This window comes from Aptenodytes patagonicus, chromosome 10 (genome assembly GCF_965638725.1).
Source record: "Aptenodytes patagonicus chromosome 10, bAptPat1.pri.cur, whole genome shotgun sequence".
NCBI lineage: Eukaryota > Metazoa > Chordata > Aves > Sphenisciformes > Spheniscidae > Aptenodytes > Aptenodytes patagonicus.
The window spans coordinates 13,920,880-13,938,158 of NC_134958.1; the positions used below are offsets into that span (position 1 = coordinate 13,920,880).

Below are 17,279 nucleotides of genomic sequence, written 5' to 3' on the forward strand. Positions count from 1 at the left end.
CCACCCCATGAATCGATGAGCTTTTTGAGCAGTATATATCTAAGCGTTTTTTTCCCTTGGAGTTTAGTAATCTGAATTCTTTCCTCCCAGATTTTCCACTATCACGGTTGCAGTTACAGCCCCCATGTGCAAATGATCTGGCTCCTTCCCCGAAAAGGAGATAGTCCCAACTAAAAATATACCTACAGAATATAGGTTTGTGTATACACACACATCCAAATATGCCTATACACAGAGAGAGATATATAAATTTATATATATATAAAAGCTGCTTTGAAACCTTTCTAAAACCATCCACACTAGCCAAAAGCAGCATTAAAAGACTCAGACTGAAGGATAGGTGCCAAAGTCCTCAGATTCCACATTTGGTATTTGGCAGCCGGGTCTCTGCACGTTGTTATAACCATTGCTCCTATACGAACCACGCTTCTGAGAGAACCATTTAGTTTCCCTGAGCTCTTCTGCATTTCAGTGGATTTTGTTGAACTCCTCTGGGATGGTATTGAAGGACGCTCGTCTGGCTTCTGCCTTTACCAGCAACTGGGGTTTCATCTTAGCATCTCCATTTCTTCTGCCTCCTGCCAACTCCTGGGGTTGGCTGAGGCTCAACACAATTATTACCCTGCTCTCTCTGTACGTCCTTGGTTTATACTATAGATGTTCTGTTTGTTCAGTCATTTATCCTTTAACCAGATTGAGTCATGGTGGCTTCATTTTTTAACTGTGTACACATATTTAATAGACATTTTATACTACATAATTGCATATTCAAATAGATGCTGTACTTATGTGTATACATACACTCATTCTGTGCAGAGAACATCCATTTTTTTCATGCAGAAGAACTGACAGAAGAGGAAACTACAGCTGTATCCTGCCTGATGTTGGCAGGAGAGATGTGAGAAGGGCCAAAATGAGCCAGAGCTGGTCTTTGCTCCAGTGTCCTGCTGGGAAAGGAGGCAAAATCCTCCCTTTGCTGGTCCCCAGGGAAGCCAGCCCCTGACCACCCTATCAGTGATAGTGGCAGCTCGAAGGCATGAGAAAAAAAAGCATAAGAGCTCCCAAATGGCATGGGAATTGCAGTCCCTCTGCCGGGGTGCAGCCAGGATCATGCCTAAAACAGCATCTATAGCTACAATTGGGCTGAAAATATTTGAAAAATGGGTGTTTTCCACCAATCTCCGCAGGGCCTCTCCCTCAGAGAGCTCACTTGGGGCAGAAATCTCTGCAGAGCGGCAAAACCAGCCCATGCAGGTACTGAACACCCGACGGCTTAGCTACTGCTGTCATCCCCGCCTGGCAGGGAAACCAAACCCCGAGGGCAGGGGGCAATTGCATGGATCCCTCATAAGTGCCTTGGCCCGGACCCCTGCAAGATGGGCTGAGGGATGGGACAGGCTCGGCCACATCCATGCCCTGCATCTCCTGCCCAGGGGTGGGCGAGGAGGGTCCTTCCTCGGGAGCAAGGCTCAGTTGCGGTCCCAGGAGGGTTTCCCACCACCTGCACCCACGGATGTCATTTTGTCATTTGAGGAGCACGGTGGCACATGGGCACCTTGGAGCAAGGCGCCTGCGTGCCATTCGCACCTGGTTACGCTGCTCTCCTCCAAGGGGAGATTTTTGGCATGGTTTAGGATGAAATGAGATACGGAAAAGGGATATTATCCAGAAGCAGAGGCAGGGACGAATGCGATGGCAAAGACACTCGGTTCTGGCTCCTTGTTTGCTTCGGAGAACCGCGATCTCTGAACAGCCTTTCCTGGGCTTAGCCCTGACCCAGCAGACACCTCTGTAGGTGTGACTTGAGCCAGAGTCACTTGCAGGGGCCAGTGCAAATACCACCAAATTTTTGGTGTTTTGGATCCATTCCTGATAGAAAATAATTCACAGCAGAGGTCTGTGCAAATGAAGAGCTCGTATGCTCTGAAGCATCATATCAACTGCCCTGGAGAGTCTGGTCCCCTTCCCACCATCTCACAGACATGCCTGGTCCCTGCCTGGGAGCAGGTGAGGGATGAAGACACCAGGCTGAGCTGAGATTCCCTTAGAAATTAAGCACACGGTGCTGCCCAGATGTGCTCCAGCATTGCCTGGAGGGAGATGAGGATGGAAGACTTCACGCCAAGCAGAGCAATGTCACCTGTTAACATCAGCATCCCCTGCCCAGGTCTTGAGCAGGGGAGGTTGCAGGAATTTGCTTTTTTGGAACTACTCAACAGCCATGTTTATGCCGTGCTCCGATGGCTTTGGCCATGAGCAGTTGTGCTATCAGGCTGCCCAAAATTCTTTACCCCCCCAAAAAAAAACATTTCTTTGGGTAAATATCCATGTTCTTAAGTGAAGAAAGGGTGGAGGGCTGTCCCATGCCAGATGTTTCTGGCTTCTGGTTTAAGTGTAAGCTGGCTGGTTGGGAAGCAGTCCCATAGCACAGGTTCATGGACAGCGAGGATGAAAAGGATACCAAGAGACCACCCAGTCCCCAACACAGTCCCAGGCAGGGTCAGCTCTAGGAGAAAGCTCCCCAACTGCTGCATGAAAACCTACTTATGGACCACGGGGATGTCCCCCTGCGAGGATGCTCTGGTACCTGGCACAGTCACGCTTCTGGGGAGACTCAGCCCAGCCACAAGCAGCCCTGTGCTTGGTTTTGAGCTGAAGCAGTGGAAAAGCTCATCACAGCCACACAAATGCAAGTCTCTGAACTTCAGAGGGGATACTGGGTGCTAAAATACCTGCTCAGGACCCATCTCTGAGATGGTGCAGCGGCAGCTTCATGGGCTGCAGCCCAGGCAGCCCCCTGCCTTCCTAGCCCATCCAAAAGCACACAGTCCCAGCGCAAAGCTGAACCTTATCCCACCATTCAAAGCTTTATGAATATTAACTCGTGTCTCTGCTGGATGGCAGAACGAAACGGTGACCCAGAGAGTGGAAACATCAGCACAGATTTAACTGCAAGCATCTCCCCAGGATGCAGCTGGGAGCACCAGAGCTGGGATGGCCCCCACAGCCCCGATGCAGCACGGGGGCCGCAGCATCAGCATCACCCCATTAACTGGATGCATAGTACCATTTGGGAAAAGCACACAATCCTTGCGGGAAACAGGGGCCCGGAGCCAGCGGAAAGGCTCACCACAGCATGCCTGGGCGGCTGGTCCCGACCCTCCATTAAACAGAAGGGAAGCAGTGAGCAGGGAGGTTTCAGGCCGTGCTGACGGCAGCTAGGGAGACCAAGGTTAAAACCAAACCTCCCTGCTCCTTGCAGCGAAATGACAGCTCAGCTTGAAGACACAGGACAGGGTCTGGCCCCACGCCCCCTGCCAGCACCAGCAAAGGTCATGCAAAGGCAGCACAGGTCTGAGTTTTGAATTTCAGGGGTATCCATCTGCATTGATTAGATGTTTGCTTGCTGCTTTAAGCCTAGCTATCATCCACCCATGGGGCAGATCCTTCAACTCCGCAGTAATTGAGTTGCAGGGAATTTCATGGGCTTTTTTTTTTCTCATCATCGCAGCATCCAGATGTGCTCCTGGAGAGCATCAAGGGTCTCCGCCAACATCTGTGTGGGATCCCCCAGCGGGGATTAGCCCTGGCAAGGAGCAAAACCTGCTGTGAAACCCAAAACCTGAGCAAAGCCCATCCAAATCTCATCTTGCAATCCTGACAGACGCAGGCAGGTCTGAGCACTTCTGCAGACCGTGGCTCTTTGGTGGAAACTATATAAAATGGGATGGCCTCGACCTAAAACCCAGATGGGTTTCCAGCGAGTGTCGGAGGCCGAGGGGCCCCAGGGAACCATGAACTTGCCTGGAGCAAAGTCCCATGTGTGGCACCTGCCACCGAGAGGCAGCCGAGCAGGACCCAGAGCACAGCACCCTCCATATACATACACCTACCAAATACAAAATATGCTGTTATCCGCCACATAAGTCTCCTCTTTTTGAAAGGAAGAGGGTTTCTATTCTCTACTTTGCCCAAGCTGGCTTGGCACCAGCATCACCAAGAGCAAACTTGGTTTCCCTTGGAGCTGGAGCACTGCCCACCCCAAACCAGTAGTTGGCTGGAGCTGGAGGAAATAGACAGCATTTTGGGTAGGTTGCTTCAGATCCCCTTCTCTTCAGAGCCTGGCGCAGAGCTCACTTACCATTTCTTCCCCCCGATGTCATGCTGCTGCACTGTGTAGCCAAAATACGCTTCCTTAGAGCCAGCAATGATTTTGGGCCTCTTGGTGTCAACGTTGAAGGTGTCACTGAACCCTAGGGAGAGAAAAGAAGGATTCCTTCAGCCAAGGTGCTGAGATGGTAGGAGAAAACACTTTTTTACTGTGGTCAGAGACTGAACAGGTCACCCCAAGAGGCTGTCAAGCCTCTACCCATGGAGGTATTCAAACCCCAGCTGAACACAGCCCTGGACAACCTGCTCCAGGTGACCCTGCTCAAGCAGGGCTTGGACTAGATTATCTCCAGAGGTGCCTCCAACCTCAAGCATCCTGGGAATACAGCTCCCCCAAAATGCACAACATGCCCCAGGAGAGTCCTAGACAAGACAGGGGTGGTTTTACCCCATCACAGCAGGTCTGCGGCTCAGCATTCCCACAGCCAGTCATGATGGAGAGGAGGCTGCAAGACCCAAAGTAGCCCAGGCCAGGCTCACCTGCAACCTCCCAGTACTCCTCTCTCCAGCACAGAGCCCCCAGGCAGCAGTCAGCCCCAGGGCTGCAGCTTTAAGCAGGTTCATTTAGGGTTTAGAGGCCACAGCTGCACAAGCCCTGGAGGGCAGCCCCCTTCCCCAACCCACCTGCAAAGGGGCTTCAGCCCTGCAGGCACCAATGTGCTCCTTGGGGCTGCTGAGCTGGTGCCCACCACTGCTACCAAAGCAAAAGACTGTTTCTGTTTTATTGATAAAGGAAATAGTATTTTTCCTCTAGGCTGCTGTAAGAGTGAATCAGCTGAAGCCAGGGCTGCCAGGATGGGCATGGGGAGGGGAGAGCACCTTTTCCCCTCTGACATCTCCTCAAGCTGCCTGCGATGGGTCATGCTGCTCTGCAATGCTTTGCTCCTCCAGCTGTGGAGCAGCAGCTGCTCATGGTGGAGATGGCCACCACCATGTCCCCACGCACCCCAGCAGGGACCACGGGCTGGGTGTACATAGGAAATGTGTGGCCATACCAGATGTGCCCGGTCTGGAGCCCATCGCCCAGCCCAGCTGTCTCCATGGACCGACCACCTCCTGCTGTCCCTGAGGGTTTTGCAGTACCAAAGAGCCAAAGTTGGGATTCACTTTTCCCGTGTGAGTGAAAGCCGGTGCCGCTGGGGGGGTTGCTAGGGAGAGACAGCTCTGGAGGGGGATGTCCTCAAGAATGGATGCTCAGACCTGGACGGGGTGATTTTTGGGCTTAGTCTTCTCTGCAAGGCTGCTCTGGAGGGGATGCCCCTTCCTGCAGGACAGCGGCAGCAGGATCCCTGAACATCCCAGCTCCGGGGAACCCGGTGCTCACAGCCCGCACAAGTCAACCTTCAAGAGCAATTTTCTTGCCAGGGAGCAAGTCTTGGGGGATTGGTCTGGCAGCTCCTCCCTCTGCCAGGAGCTGGACCCAGCGGCAGGGTGTGCAGACAGGGAGGTCAGATGAGTCTCCCCAGTTCCGGGGCAGCTGGAGATACCCCTTCACCCATCCATGGATGCAGGAGCTGCCCCAAATTGTGTCCACAGCTCCCCTGGGTGCATTCGATGGAGAAATTGGCTGGGGACAAAGACCACCCCTGGGCAGGAGGGAGAAGCACTATCTGTGCCGCGGGGCTCATGCACTGCATTGCCTCTATTACTGGTGGCTGCAAAATGCTGGAGCAACCCATGTCCCGTGTCCCGTGGTCCATGTCCCATAGCCAGCAGATATCAGCCCACAATATCCCAGTCTTTACCCAGAGACACATACATTTTGGCTCAGGCCAGCATCACGTTCAAACCCTCCACGGGTGCAAATGCTGCATGGCTTCTACAGGGAGGTGTTTTTAATTTACGATATTATTTTCCCCATGGGTTTGCTTAAGCATAGAGGGGTATGGCCCAGGTCCCAGCAAGGAGCGACTGCATGGGAGACGGTGCTGCAGGGAAGGATATGCAATAGCCAGGATATCCCGGCTCTTCGTTTGCCTTTGGGCAGAAAGTAGCTGCGGTTGCAAATAAAAGATCCTGGCGTCACTAGTAAGGGCGACTTTAAAAGCAGCAGAAGGATCACGTTTGGTATTTATAGGGGTATAAAGGGGTTGTCAACAGGAGAGGCTGGGAATGCCGCTTCCCAGGCAGAAAAATTCAGGATGGAAAGTGTTTTTATAGGTAGGAATGTTAGGGATAAACCTGATTTTTTGCAGTCATAGGAACAAATCTGTAACGTTGGCTCCATAAACAGAGAACTGCGGAGTCTCACCAAGGAGAGCTGAGGTAAGGAGCTTTAAAATCCTACAAAAAGAAATTCTAGAAAGCAGAGGAAAAAAAAAGGAGACAGGGTGGGGGCGGGATGAGAGCCAGCATATTTTGTGGTAGTTTGACCTTATTTAACATTTCAAAACAAATGAAAACCTCCTCTGAGTTAACCGTTACCCAGTGAAGAAACAGAGGCCAGGACCGGCCATTGCGAGGAATGATGGGCAAGGGGAGAGTGGGAGGTCGTGGGGAGCTGGGAACACCCAGGGGTGTCACATTGCTGCCACCAGCGAGATGGGGTGACACCCTGGACCTGGCTGGAAGAGGGGGGTCTTTTGGGGAGGGGGTTTTGTATTTCAAGCAAGGTTCAATTCCAAGTAATGCAGAGGCATCTTCATCACTTGGGTGCAGAGCAAGTGTCAGAGAGGATGTGATGGGTTTTCTTCTGATCTTTTGCATTCAGCAGAGTTTCTCTGATTTTGCACTGCAGAGCCCCAAGCAGAGGTTTTCGGGGAGCAGGAATGCTGGGACAAGTTGGGGACCCCATCCTGTGGCTCCTTGCATTAGGACCCCGTCATGCAGCTGTAACCTCCTGCAAAAGGCAGCCAGGGTGGTCGTGAAAAATGACAGAAACCCCAAATAAATAGCAAAAATTCTTCGTTAAGTGCAAAGGTCTCTGAATCGGGGGGAGCAGGGAGAAGTGCTGCAAGGGGCTCGTGCCACTCACAATGCCGGAGCATCCCGCTTGCAGCAGGTAGCGGGGACCAGGGGAGGCGATGGGGCTGGAAAAGCAAAATGATCTGGAAGAAAGTTTCCAGGCAATGGATGGCAGAATGGAGGAATTTCAGAAAGCCAACAGATGTGGGTGCATTCGAGGCAGAAAGAAAAAAAAAAAAAATCTGAGAATATTTAAACTGGCTTAAACTACTGGGAGCTTTTTGAGAGGTTGTCAAGGAGATTTAGCAACCCAAAGAACCGAGTCTCATTTTCTTGTCAGGAGTGACATCACTGTCGTAAATAAGTGACCAAAAGCCACATGTTTTGCTTGCGATGCAGCCAAGGCAGGAAGCCTCAAATACCTCCTTTCTGAACTGGAGCTTCACTCGAGTCCAAACTTTTGATTCTTGTCAGGTCAAATATTGAAAAGAAAAAAAATAAAACGCATTTGGGAAACAATACTGGGAATAAAAGCCACCTTTCCTGCCAAAAAGAATAAAAATAAGTCCTCCCTGGAAGGGAAACCTCCGGGAGGGGGATGCTCTCGGGGCCCCAGCACCATCCTCCTGCCCATACCTCTGCCTGTGCTTCCTGCCTGCATCCTTCGGGCAGGCAACGGGATTCACCGCCAGCAAAGGGATTCACCGCCAGCAAAGGGACTCTGGGAAGGTGTCATAACGCAGCCCGTTGGTGCATGCTGTGATGCCACAAGGCTGCTTCTGCTGCCATGAGGTATGGGTCTTTAGCTCGCTGCCTTTGCTCCTAACCTTTACAATTTAAGGAGACCTGAGCTGGGCAGTGGAGCTGCTGGAAGAATTTCCTAATTTTTTTTTGGCTGTGGGGAAAATCACTCAATTTTTTTGACTGCATCGTGCAAACCCAGCCTGTTTTGCTGGCCTCCAGCACTTTTACAGCTTGGGAAAGAGTTTCCGCAGAGAGGCCGAGCCGACACAGGGCAGTGACACAGGTGGGAGAAGCATCTCGAAGGCTGTGGCTGACTCCGGCCCATGGGAATCTGCGTCTGGGTCCACACGGGCCTTTCTGCCAAATTCCCCAGGGCAAAGGTAGCTTGCCCGCTGCTGGGCTGCTGCAAGTCCCCAGGGGTGGCACGGGAGGAGATACAGGATTTGGGGGCACTACAGGTGACCCGAGGAAAAGTGTATGGATGGGACATGAGAAGAGCATGTGCCGTGCCAGGGTCTTGCTTTCTTGCAGGGATGAGCGAGCTGCTCGCTGGAGGAGCCTGGGAGCACGTGGCAGGGGGAAAGCTCACATCTGCCAAAAACCTGGAGCATGCCGGGGTCAAGCAGCTCGGTCTGGCACTTTGAAACTTGCCTTGCTGTTCTTGCTCCCGTTTTCTCTCTCATCGCTCAAGCCCACACAGGAGAGGAGACCTCTGTTTTAGGTTAGCGGGTCCACGGACCCCGGTATCGCTGCTGTGACCCCTGCATCCTCAGCATCCCTGGGGATGCCACTGGCCACCCAGTGCTGGGCTGGGCTCCTGTGACCCCATCCCCACCACCACATTGGCTTTGGTGGCATCGGATGTTCGTCTGCAACCCATCTGCCATGCATGTTACTTTTTCTTTTCTTAGGATTGAAATATTTGGCTTAACTAGAAAATGTTTAAGCTTGATATAGGGTATTTGGGCAAAAACTTAGCAGGCCCCAAGAAGGAGCAGGGTGGGCCACATGTCCCTGTGCTTCCCTCTAGCTTTAATTCCTAATCAAGTGCTCTTTGCCAAATGAGATGCTGAAAGCACCAAATTCCTCTCCAGGTTGCTATCTCAAAGCCAGCGTTTGTCATCAGCTATTAGGAAACAACCCAGGGTTTGGTGGCTGCTGCAGCAGTGGATGGAGAGACGGGGAATACTGAGGATGAACAGAGGATCAGTCATTGCCGGCTCGTGCCTTGTAACATTCCTGGTTACCCACAAAATCTCTGACAAACAGCCCCAGGATGTTAGCTACACAAGTACCTTGTGCTTCCATAATTCCAGATTTCTGGACCCCCAAAATTCAGGGAGGAGCCGTTTGATGGCCACGTTTTGCAGCCCTAAGGAACGTGTTGATTTTTCATTTGCAGCGCATTCATTAGTGATAATGCAAACGGCATCGGGAATAAATAGTGGCAGGTCTCTGACCACCCCTTTCCCAGGGAGACGCCAGGAAAGCGATAGGTTGTGGGGGCCATGGGGGGGTCGGTTTCTCAGAGCCCCATGCAGCTCAGGTGGGTTTAACGGATCTTCCCTGGCCAAACTTTGGTCAGTGGATGGACAGCTGGTAGGCGGGGAGGTGGGGTCCCACTCAGCCCCACTGTTGGGGCTGTGTAGCCACCCAAAATTAAGAATCCACCATCAAAGCCTGGACTAGAGTGTCCCTTGGAAACCCACCTGGACAATCCCAAATGTACCTCATGGAGTAAGCACAATGGTTTTACCATTTGGTGACCCTTTAGAGAGGGAAGGAGCCAACTACCTTCTCTGGAAAACCAAACCAGCAAAGGAAAACAGATGCATGGTCTGACACAAGGGAAGTTATCTTATCTCAGCGCATCCTCCCTGGATCCTTCTGGAAGTCACAGCTTCCCTGCCAGCGCATGGTGTCAGCGAGCAACCGGGCGATCCGCGGCCACTGAAGGCATTTATTTCAACAAGCCATGGCTCAGCACCCTGTGGCCGGGCTTTCCCACTTTTGGCCCAGACCTGTGCCCTTCTTGCACCGAAGCCTCGGGGAAGACGATCTGGCCTGATCCAAAGTTTAGGGACACCTTGGGCTGTCCCCAAGACTGGCTGTGCACAGAGGCATGGTGCTGGGCAGGGTCCCTGGCCCTGCAAGGTGCCAGCTGGAAAGGGACCAGCTGCTGAGCGCCAGCATCGCCTGCCTCCTCCCTTGGCTCTATTGCTGGTGACAAGTAATAACCAAGCAAGTGCTGGAGATGCCACAGTGCCTCTGGGGACTCCCAGCCCATGGGACGATGCAAGAGCGGGGACAGAGCCCACATGCAGGAGGTTCCCCTGGGGCCGCTGGAGAGAGCGGGGAGGGAAATTTCCCTTGCGCAAAGCACCACCCACCACCAGAGCATGGTTTGCACTCAAGGGCACACACCAGGACAGGCAGCACTGCCTACTCAGCGAAGGGACAATTCCCAAGGATGCACGTCCCAGCCTGGCACCCTCAGCTCAGCCCAGGGCCCCGGAGGGTCCTGCACATCACACAAATTTGCTTAGTCCAGATGGCAAAACGCCAGCATTAGTCCTTGGCAAAATATATCGACCGGTAGCCACAATGCCTCCCATCCTGGTCCAGAGACCACCACAGAGCGCTGGAAGCATTAACCCTTCCTGCCGGCACATGACTCATGTTCGCTGCAGCAGTGCTGCCATTGCCGGCCACTCCAGGCGCAGGCAGAAACCCCTGTGGGCTGCAACACCCGTGGGCAGGAACACCTGTGGGCAGGAACACCTGTGGGCAGGAACACCCGTGGGCAGGAACGCTTGCGTGGAGGACTTCTGTTCAGCCCGAGGCGGAGACGCCAACTTGCCACATCCCCTGACTACACTCTGCAATAACGGTCATATATCTACGAGCAGCATCTCTTTAAGGGGAGTTCGGTCGCCCACGTAAGCATGGCCGGGGATATGTCATCGTCTCCGTGCCGTAGCGATCGGCCCCGGCAGCTCCACGCAGGCAGCCCCGCGCCCCGCCACGCTCTCCGCCGCCATGCAAGACCCAGACACATGTTCCCTATTAAGCAAAGAAAGGCAGCTCCGCTGCGGCTTGCTTTAAAGAATCAAGCAACAGTGCAATTAGAAAGAGGAAAAAAAATAAAAGAAGTAAAAAAACCACCCTGGTGTGTTTTTCCATCAGGATGTTTGGAAATGTTTGTGGTGGCAGAAGCGCTGCAGGCTGGCGGGGAGGCGTGAGCCGGTGGCAGTGCTCCTGGTAGCAGGGAAAAGCTCTTTTTCCCCTTTGCAGCACTGAGCGTTCCAGCCTGGCTGCTCTGAGCCTGGGCTGCATGCGGGAGGATGCCAGATGTAATTGCAGCAAAAATGACCACTGCCGGGGAGCCTCCTTCTGCAAGAAGCGAGCCTGAGCGCACCGGCGAGGGGCCAGCAAGAAGCAGAACCCCACCTCGTGCCCCAGCCCCCAGCAGGGCTCATCCCGCACACACTGAGCCGTATGGGGGAAGCTGCAGGCTCGCCTCCTGAAACAAAACGCTCACCTAAAACCTCTCAACTTATTTAACCCCAAGCAATTTTCTTTTGCACAGCCCCCTCATGTGCAACGGGAGAAACCACCTGTGGATCACAAAAGTTAACTCTAGGTAAAAGGGTCTGGCTTTATTTTTGGGGGACTTTTTTTTTCCCCCGCTATCTGATGCTTCAGAAAAACACTAACTAATCCCGCTCTAACTGCAGCCCAGCCGAGGAGGGGGGCCGGGAGGACACCGCACTGACTGCCCGCCCGCCTGCTCATTCCTGGGAGCCCACCAAAGCCCTCCATCCCCTTCAACTCCCCTTCGCCCGCCTCGAAGGCACCCGCCTTGCTCCCTCCCTCCTGCTCCCGGGAAGACTTTTCCAACAGCCTTATTAACCTTGGGCTTTCTCCAGCACCTTTCCCAAATAAGCAAAAGTTATTCCCAGTTGCTTTCCCCTTGCCTGGGGAATTGGGCACAGGCGGGGGAGCGGGTGCTTACCGGGCAGGAGGCAGAGGGAGCAGGCGAGGAGCATCCCGCTGGGGAGGTCCATGGGAGCGCCGGCTGCCCTGCTCCCCGGCCCCGAGCATCCGCGGGAGGCAGCCAGCCAGACTGGTAGCCTCGCTCGCAGAGCCCTTTCCTTATCCCCAGCCTTTCCCGGCTCCCTGACAGAAGGCAAGCATTGGGAGGGAGTGGGAGGGACGAGTGAAACTTGTAGGAGGTACAGCAGGAGAGGACGGGAGAGGGGACAGCCTTCATGCTGCCACGGCACCCTTTAGGGATCAGTTTCCCAGCAGGGCCGTGCCGGCTGGGAACTTCAACCCCAGGGCAGCACCCTGGGCTTCTCCCCACGGCACCCTGCTGGGGTCCCCCAGGGACTCCTTGCCCCGATGGGGGCTTGGCGATGGAAGGTCTGCACGGGGTCACTGATAGTTGTGGGGTGCCACCTCAGCTGGGTGCCACCTCCAGCCACCTCCACTTGGGTGTCACTACCACTACTCAGCTACCAGCTCTACTCAGGTGCCACCTCTGCTTGGGCACTACCTCCACTCAGATGACATCTACTCTTGGGTGCTATATCTGCTCAGATACCACCTCCAGCTGAGTACCACGTCTGCTCAGGTGCCACCTCCGCTCAGATGCCATCCTCAGGATGGGGGAGAGCTGAGCCAGTGCCCACAGCACCGAGGAGGCTGCTGCGATGCTGCAGGGCACCACGTAGTGCTGGGGCACCCAGTCACACCATTTCATTTCCCCACCACCTACCCAGGCACGAGCACATCACCGCTGGCACGGGCACCAGGAGAGTCCATCTGGGAAGCAAACAGCAAAGGAGCAGTCATTTAGGGCCCCGTCACCTCTGGGCTGGACTAACCAGCCCAAAACATCCGAAGCACAGCAATGTCGCCAGGGTGGGATTTTCTCCTGCCATCCTCTTCCTCCCTGGGCTGGAGACACCATTTGGAGGAGGTGCCCAGGAGGCAGCTCCAGCAGGAGCTCAGCTCTGACTGCGACGAGGTTTTGGGGCTGGGACGCTGCCCTGAGCACCTGCGGACCAGACCATGGAGCCCAGCTGGGGTGGCTCCGCTGGGGAGGTAGGACCAGCCACGGCCTTGCTTCCACTTTTTCACAGTAGATGTGACCCTGGAGGTCCTTCCCTACCCACCTTCAGCTCAAGCCCTGTTTGCCAATGGGAGCATCTCCACCTGCAGTTGCTACCTGCAGCAATCAAGCATGGTGAGACCGACCTCGCAGCCAGAAGAAAAGCAAAGCCAGAGCAGTCTGCCTGCTGCAGGCACCGCTGCAGTGCCAGCTCTCCTCCCCTCAAAGTGGAAGAGCAAGCAAAGATCCTTGATGGGGTTTTTGTCCCTCTTCCCACCCAGCCGAGAGTGAAGATCTTTTGAGATGGGTCCAAACGCCGATGTCTCTGTCTACTGAGTGTCTGTCAGACAGTTTGGGGTCTGCAGGAGGGAGATAAGCTCCACTTGAGACACTCTTAGATGAAACAGTGTGTCTGGGAGATCCAGTTTCTTTTCATTCTCTCCTCTTCCCTCCTGAAAATATACGTTTGGGGTCTGCAGGCGGGAGAGGACACATGTCTGGAACGGAGATCAAAGCAGCAGTAGGATCCAAAATGGCGCAGAGATGCGGATACTCTTTAGCTTGTTTGTACAGTGCTCCTTCCACCAGCAAAACGCTGCCTGACGGATATTTTCAGTTCTTAACTACATCTCCCAGCTGTTTTCCCCCTATATAACTCTGGAAGAAAAAGCAGAATTTCAGGGGACAGCAACAGCTGAAGGGAACAAAATGCATTTCTGGCTTGGTGAAAGTTAAAAATGAGATTTTAGGGAATAAAATGAAATATTAAAAAGCTTGGGCAGGAAGCACAGATGAGATTTAAAACACAGAGTAACCAGAGCACAGAGGGAGGGATCCCTGAGAAGTGGATGCTCTGAGCAGAAGTCGCAGCCTCACTGCTCCTGCTCCCAGCTTGGGGCCGCAGACAGGGCACGTGAGGGGAAATCCCTCGCTGGGAACTAAACTCTCCCATGCAGTTGGAAGCCAAGCCAGTTTTTCAGGAAAAAAAGAAAAAAAATTACAAAAGGCCTATATAATCTTGACATTTGCATCTTGGTTCAGTTTTCAGAGAGGTTGTTTGGAAGCAGATTGCTGGAACCAGCTGGCTTGAAGGGTTATGGAGGAAAGACGGGAAAAATAACACCAGAGGAAAGGTCCTGGGCCTCGTGGTATCTCTCCCTTCCCAAACAGAGCAAGTGGGGCTCAAGCACAGCATTTCAGAAGTTAAAAAACTCCATGGAAAACCGAGTGGCAGCAGCTGCCTCCTGCCTCGAACTCCCTGACCTGGAAACCAGCGGAAAGTCGGATTTACAGGTATCCGCTTTTCCACTCCTGCCAAAGGACCGGCCGTGTGAGGTTTCTCTGTACCGGCTGTGGTTCTTGTGCAGCAAGGAGAAACCCCAGGAGCTGCTTTGGTTTCATGAGCAATGTATGTCCATCAGACCCCTTCTGCTTCATCTCTCTTTGTCGGTTGTCTGCAAGCAGCTTGCAAATCCCTGGGGGTTTCTCATTAGTCTAGGTTGGACCCGATTGGGATAGCAGGGGAGCGGGGTCTTACTCAACTGATATTCTGCAAAACTGGTTTAAACTATAGTCACTTATGTGGCTGCGTTGCTCTGCAGACCCCTCCTCTGCCAAGTTATCAGCACTCAGCCTCAGACATCTTAATGCGACCAAGCCTCTTTGCACGAGCGAGAAATGCCAAGAGTTCAAAGAAGAGCTGTGCTGTGATAATATTGATGTAATACTTCCAAAATGTAAACAGCTGTCAGTGGAAGTGATGGATGGGAAAACAAAAAACAAGGAAATAATAGTATTTCAACCCCTTGCAAAAAGTTGTTATGGGGACATCCCATGACATCCAGCAGAAAACTCAGCAGCAGGGCTCCTTCATGTCTAAAAACCCTACAGAAGATAATTTTCATGTATTCATCATATGATATTAATCCTGTAAAAAGAAAAAAGCTGGGCGCATATTAAGAGCTGCCTTCCCACTTAATTTTTGGATCCTGCTCCGATTTCAGTGCTGTTTCATCCAGCCCAGGCAGCGCTTTCCAAAGGATCTCTGCCTGCAGCGGCGTGGAGCTGGGGGCGGCTGGGGAGACACCCGCACGTTGCCACGGGGCAAAACACAAACTCAGGCAGCTGAAGGAGGGTTATTTTTTAATTTTTTACTTTTTTTCCTATCTCCCAGCTTCTGACTGCGATGAACGCCGCAGCAAGGGGAGCAGCTTCATGCGTGAGCATTGCGGGGGAGGAGGACCAGCCGGCAGCGCTGCTTCCTCGCGGGGCTGACATCTCCAATAGAGACCGGTGCTGCTTCAAACAAACAGCCAGTCCCCACGCAGGCGCTTGGAAGGGCGGTAGGAAAAGATTTGCTGCGAGCTCTGCCTGGCTTTCAGTGAGCCCTTGGGATGTTTTTCTTTATGTTGGGTTTTGCTGGGGGATGTAGGGGTAGGGAGGTGCTCAGACAGCCAGGATGCTGGGCTTTGCAGGTGCTTGCAGGATCCATCCTGCTGGTTAATTGTGTATCCCACCGTGCTGCAAAACCAACCCGATGAGAACGGCATCGAGCCCGCAGGGCCCTCCGGCAGCTGGGAATAAATTGGTGGAGAAAGTGAGAAACAAAACAGTTTTCTCCTGAAAACGGAGCAAAGCAAGAGCTTTTGGTGGGGAAGGGCAGCCCTCAAGCTTCCAACCCTGAAAAAGTCTGGCTCCTGAGAAAAGTTTCTGCTCATGGCTCAGATGTCAGAAGTTTGTGACCAAAAAAACTTCATATTTTCTCTGCAAGCCTGACAGTTTCCAAGAAAAGTGTCAAGGTACAAACTAAGGCTTGTGCACATTGGAGATCATCCATGCTCTGCGGCCAAACACCACTGGGCTTAAACCACCCCATCCCTTCAGCAGAAGCAAAACTTGGGAGCTGAACTCTGCACCTGAGCCTCAGGCAATATTTTTACCTTCCCGACCATCAGCATTTTCTGCAAATGCCAGCACGAGTCAGTAAAAAGCAAGGCGAGAGGTTTCAACCCAGGCAGCAAGTTCATCTGGCTGCAGATCTGGTCACAGAATTACACAAGCCATTCCTGAGCCATTCCCAAAGGGAAGATCTCGTGTCTTCCTCAAATTAACATCCTTGGATGGGCTTCTTATAAAATCTGGATAAGGAGAATACTGCACTGACCGTGCCCTCATGGCTTGTGTGAGGATGACCCCAAGCTGCACATCTGATCAGGCAAGCCTTTGTGCACTGCTTAAAGAGAAAAGCCCACGAGTAACTTCAGTTTCCAGCCATGCATCCGAGTCCCAGCTCAAGCTCTCACCCCGACACCTCCAGAGCTGAAAGCAAACCTTACATGAACGCATGCTACCGTCTCACCAGCTGCCTAACCTTCCTCCCCTACATTTTGAAGTCATCCCGGCAAACTGTAGGTTTTCCCACGTGTGGTCATTTTTTCCAAACTTCAGCCTTTCCCCACAGCAGATGCCTCCTTGTGCCTGACCTTTCGGAGGATGTCATGTATTGGATGCTATTCCTTCTGGAGTTTTGGAAGAATTAAGCTAGAATACAAGGAATGTAAACAGAGGTCAGGAATGAAAACAAAATTCTTAATTCACTAATATAAATGGAGGAAGGGCTGATGGTGTCGTGTGGGGATTTAATCATGAGCTGCCTGGCGGTGATGGTGCTGCAGAGGGTCTGGGATGCGCCCAGTGCTCCCAGGGGTGCTTCTCCCACAGTTTCGGGGGAAGGATGGGTGCAGGCTGGATGCTCAGGTTACACATATCCCCCAGCTCAGGAGCACCAAACGCTGCTCAAGACCTGGGTCTGGGGTCAGGACTACACCCGCAAGCAGTTCTGGCATGGCAGGAAGGGAAAAGGCAGCATGAACCTGGACCACCAGCGGCTCCCCGGGGGTCTCAACATGCTTAGATCCCTGGGTGGGCGCAGTTGGGTGCGAGCAGATTTGTCGCAGATTTGTCACCCTTGGGTGATGGGGAGCAGCTCAAAGCCATCTGCTGAGGGCAAGCACGGGCCAGCAGAGCATGTGGTGCCGTCACGCCTGGCCGACACACAGCCCCGCTGAGCTCAGAGCTCTGGAGAGTTGGTTGTCCAAAACAAAAGCTGATGTAAACAGAAAGCCAGCCTCTCCTGGAGATTATCAACTTCGTGCGAAGCCAGGAAACGTTACGTCTCTACAGAGCACAAAACTAGGAAGGTGAGAGCCTCCCCTGCCCTGCCAGCACAGCAGCCGGGGGGGATCGACCCGGAGGTTTCCCACTTTGGGATGTTCCAGGGCTATTTCCGTGTCCCAGGGTCTCCCTGTCACTCACTCTACCCCAAGGGCAAGAGCAATGTCCCAGC

The 17,279-nt window shown here is 53.2% G+C and overlaps 1 protein-coding gene across 1 annotated transcript in view; it reads right to left on the reverse strand.

Annotated features, from left to right (window-relative positions):
- The window catches only part of ITGA11 (integrin subunit alpha 11), a 48,475-nt gene extending 36,531 nt beyond the window's left edge, over positions 1 to 11,944 (reverse strand). Inside the window, exons 1-2 of the mRNA XM_076348115.1 lie at positions 11,834 to 11,944; positions 4,142 to 4,253 (exon numbers count right to left, since the gene is read on the reverse strand). Of these exons, the coding sequence (XP_076204230.1) occupies positions 4,142 to 4,253; positions 11,834 to 11,885 (164 nt within the window). The 5' untranslated portion in view covers positions 11,886 to 11,944. The remainder of the gene's footprint in view (positions 1 to 4,141; positions 4,254 to 11,833) is intronic.
- Positions 11,945 to 17,279: the final 5,335 nt, after the last annotated feature.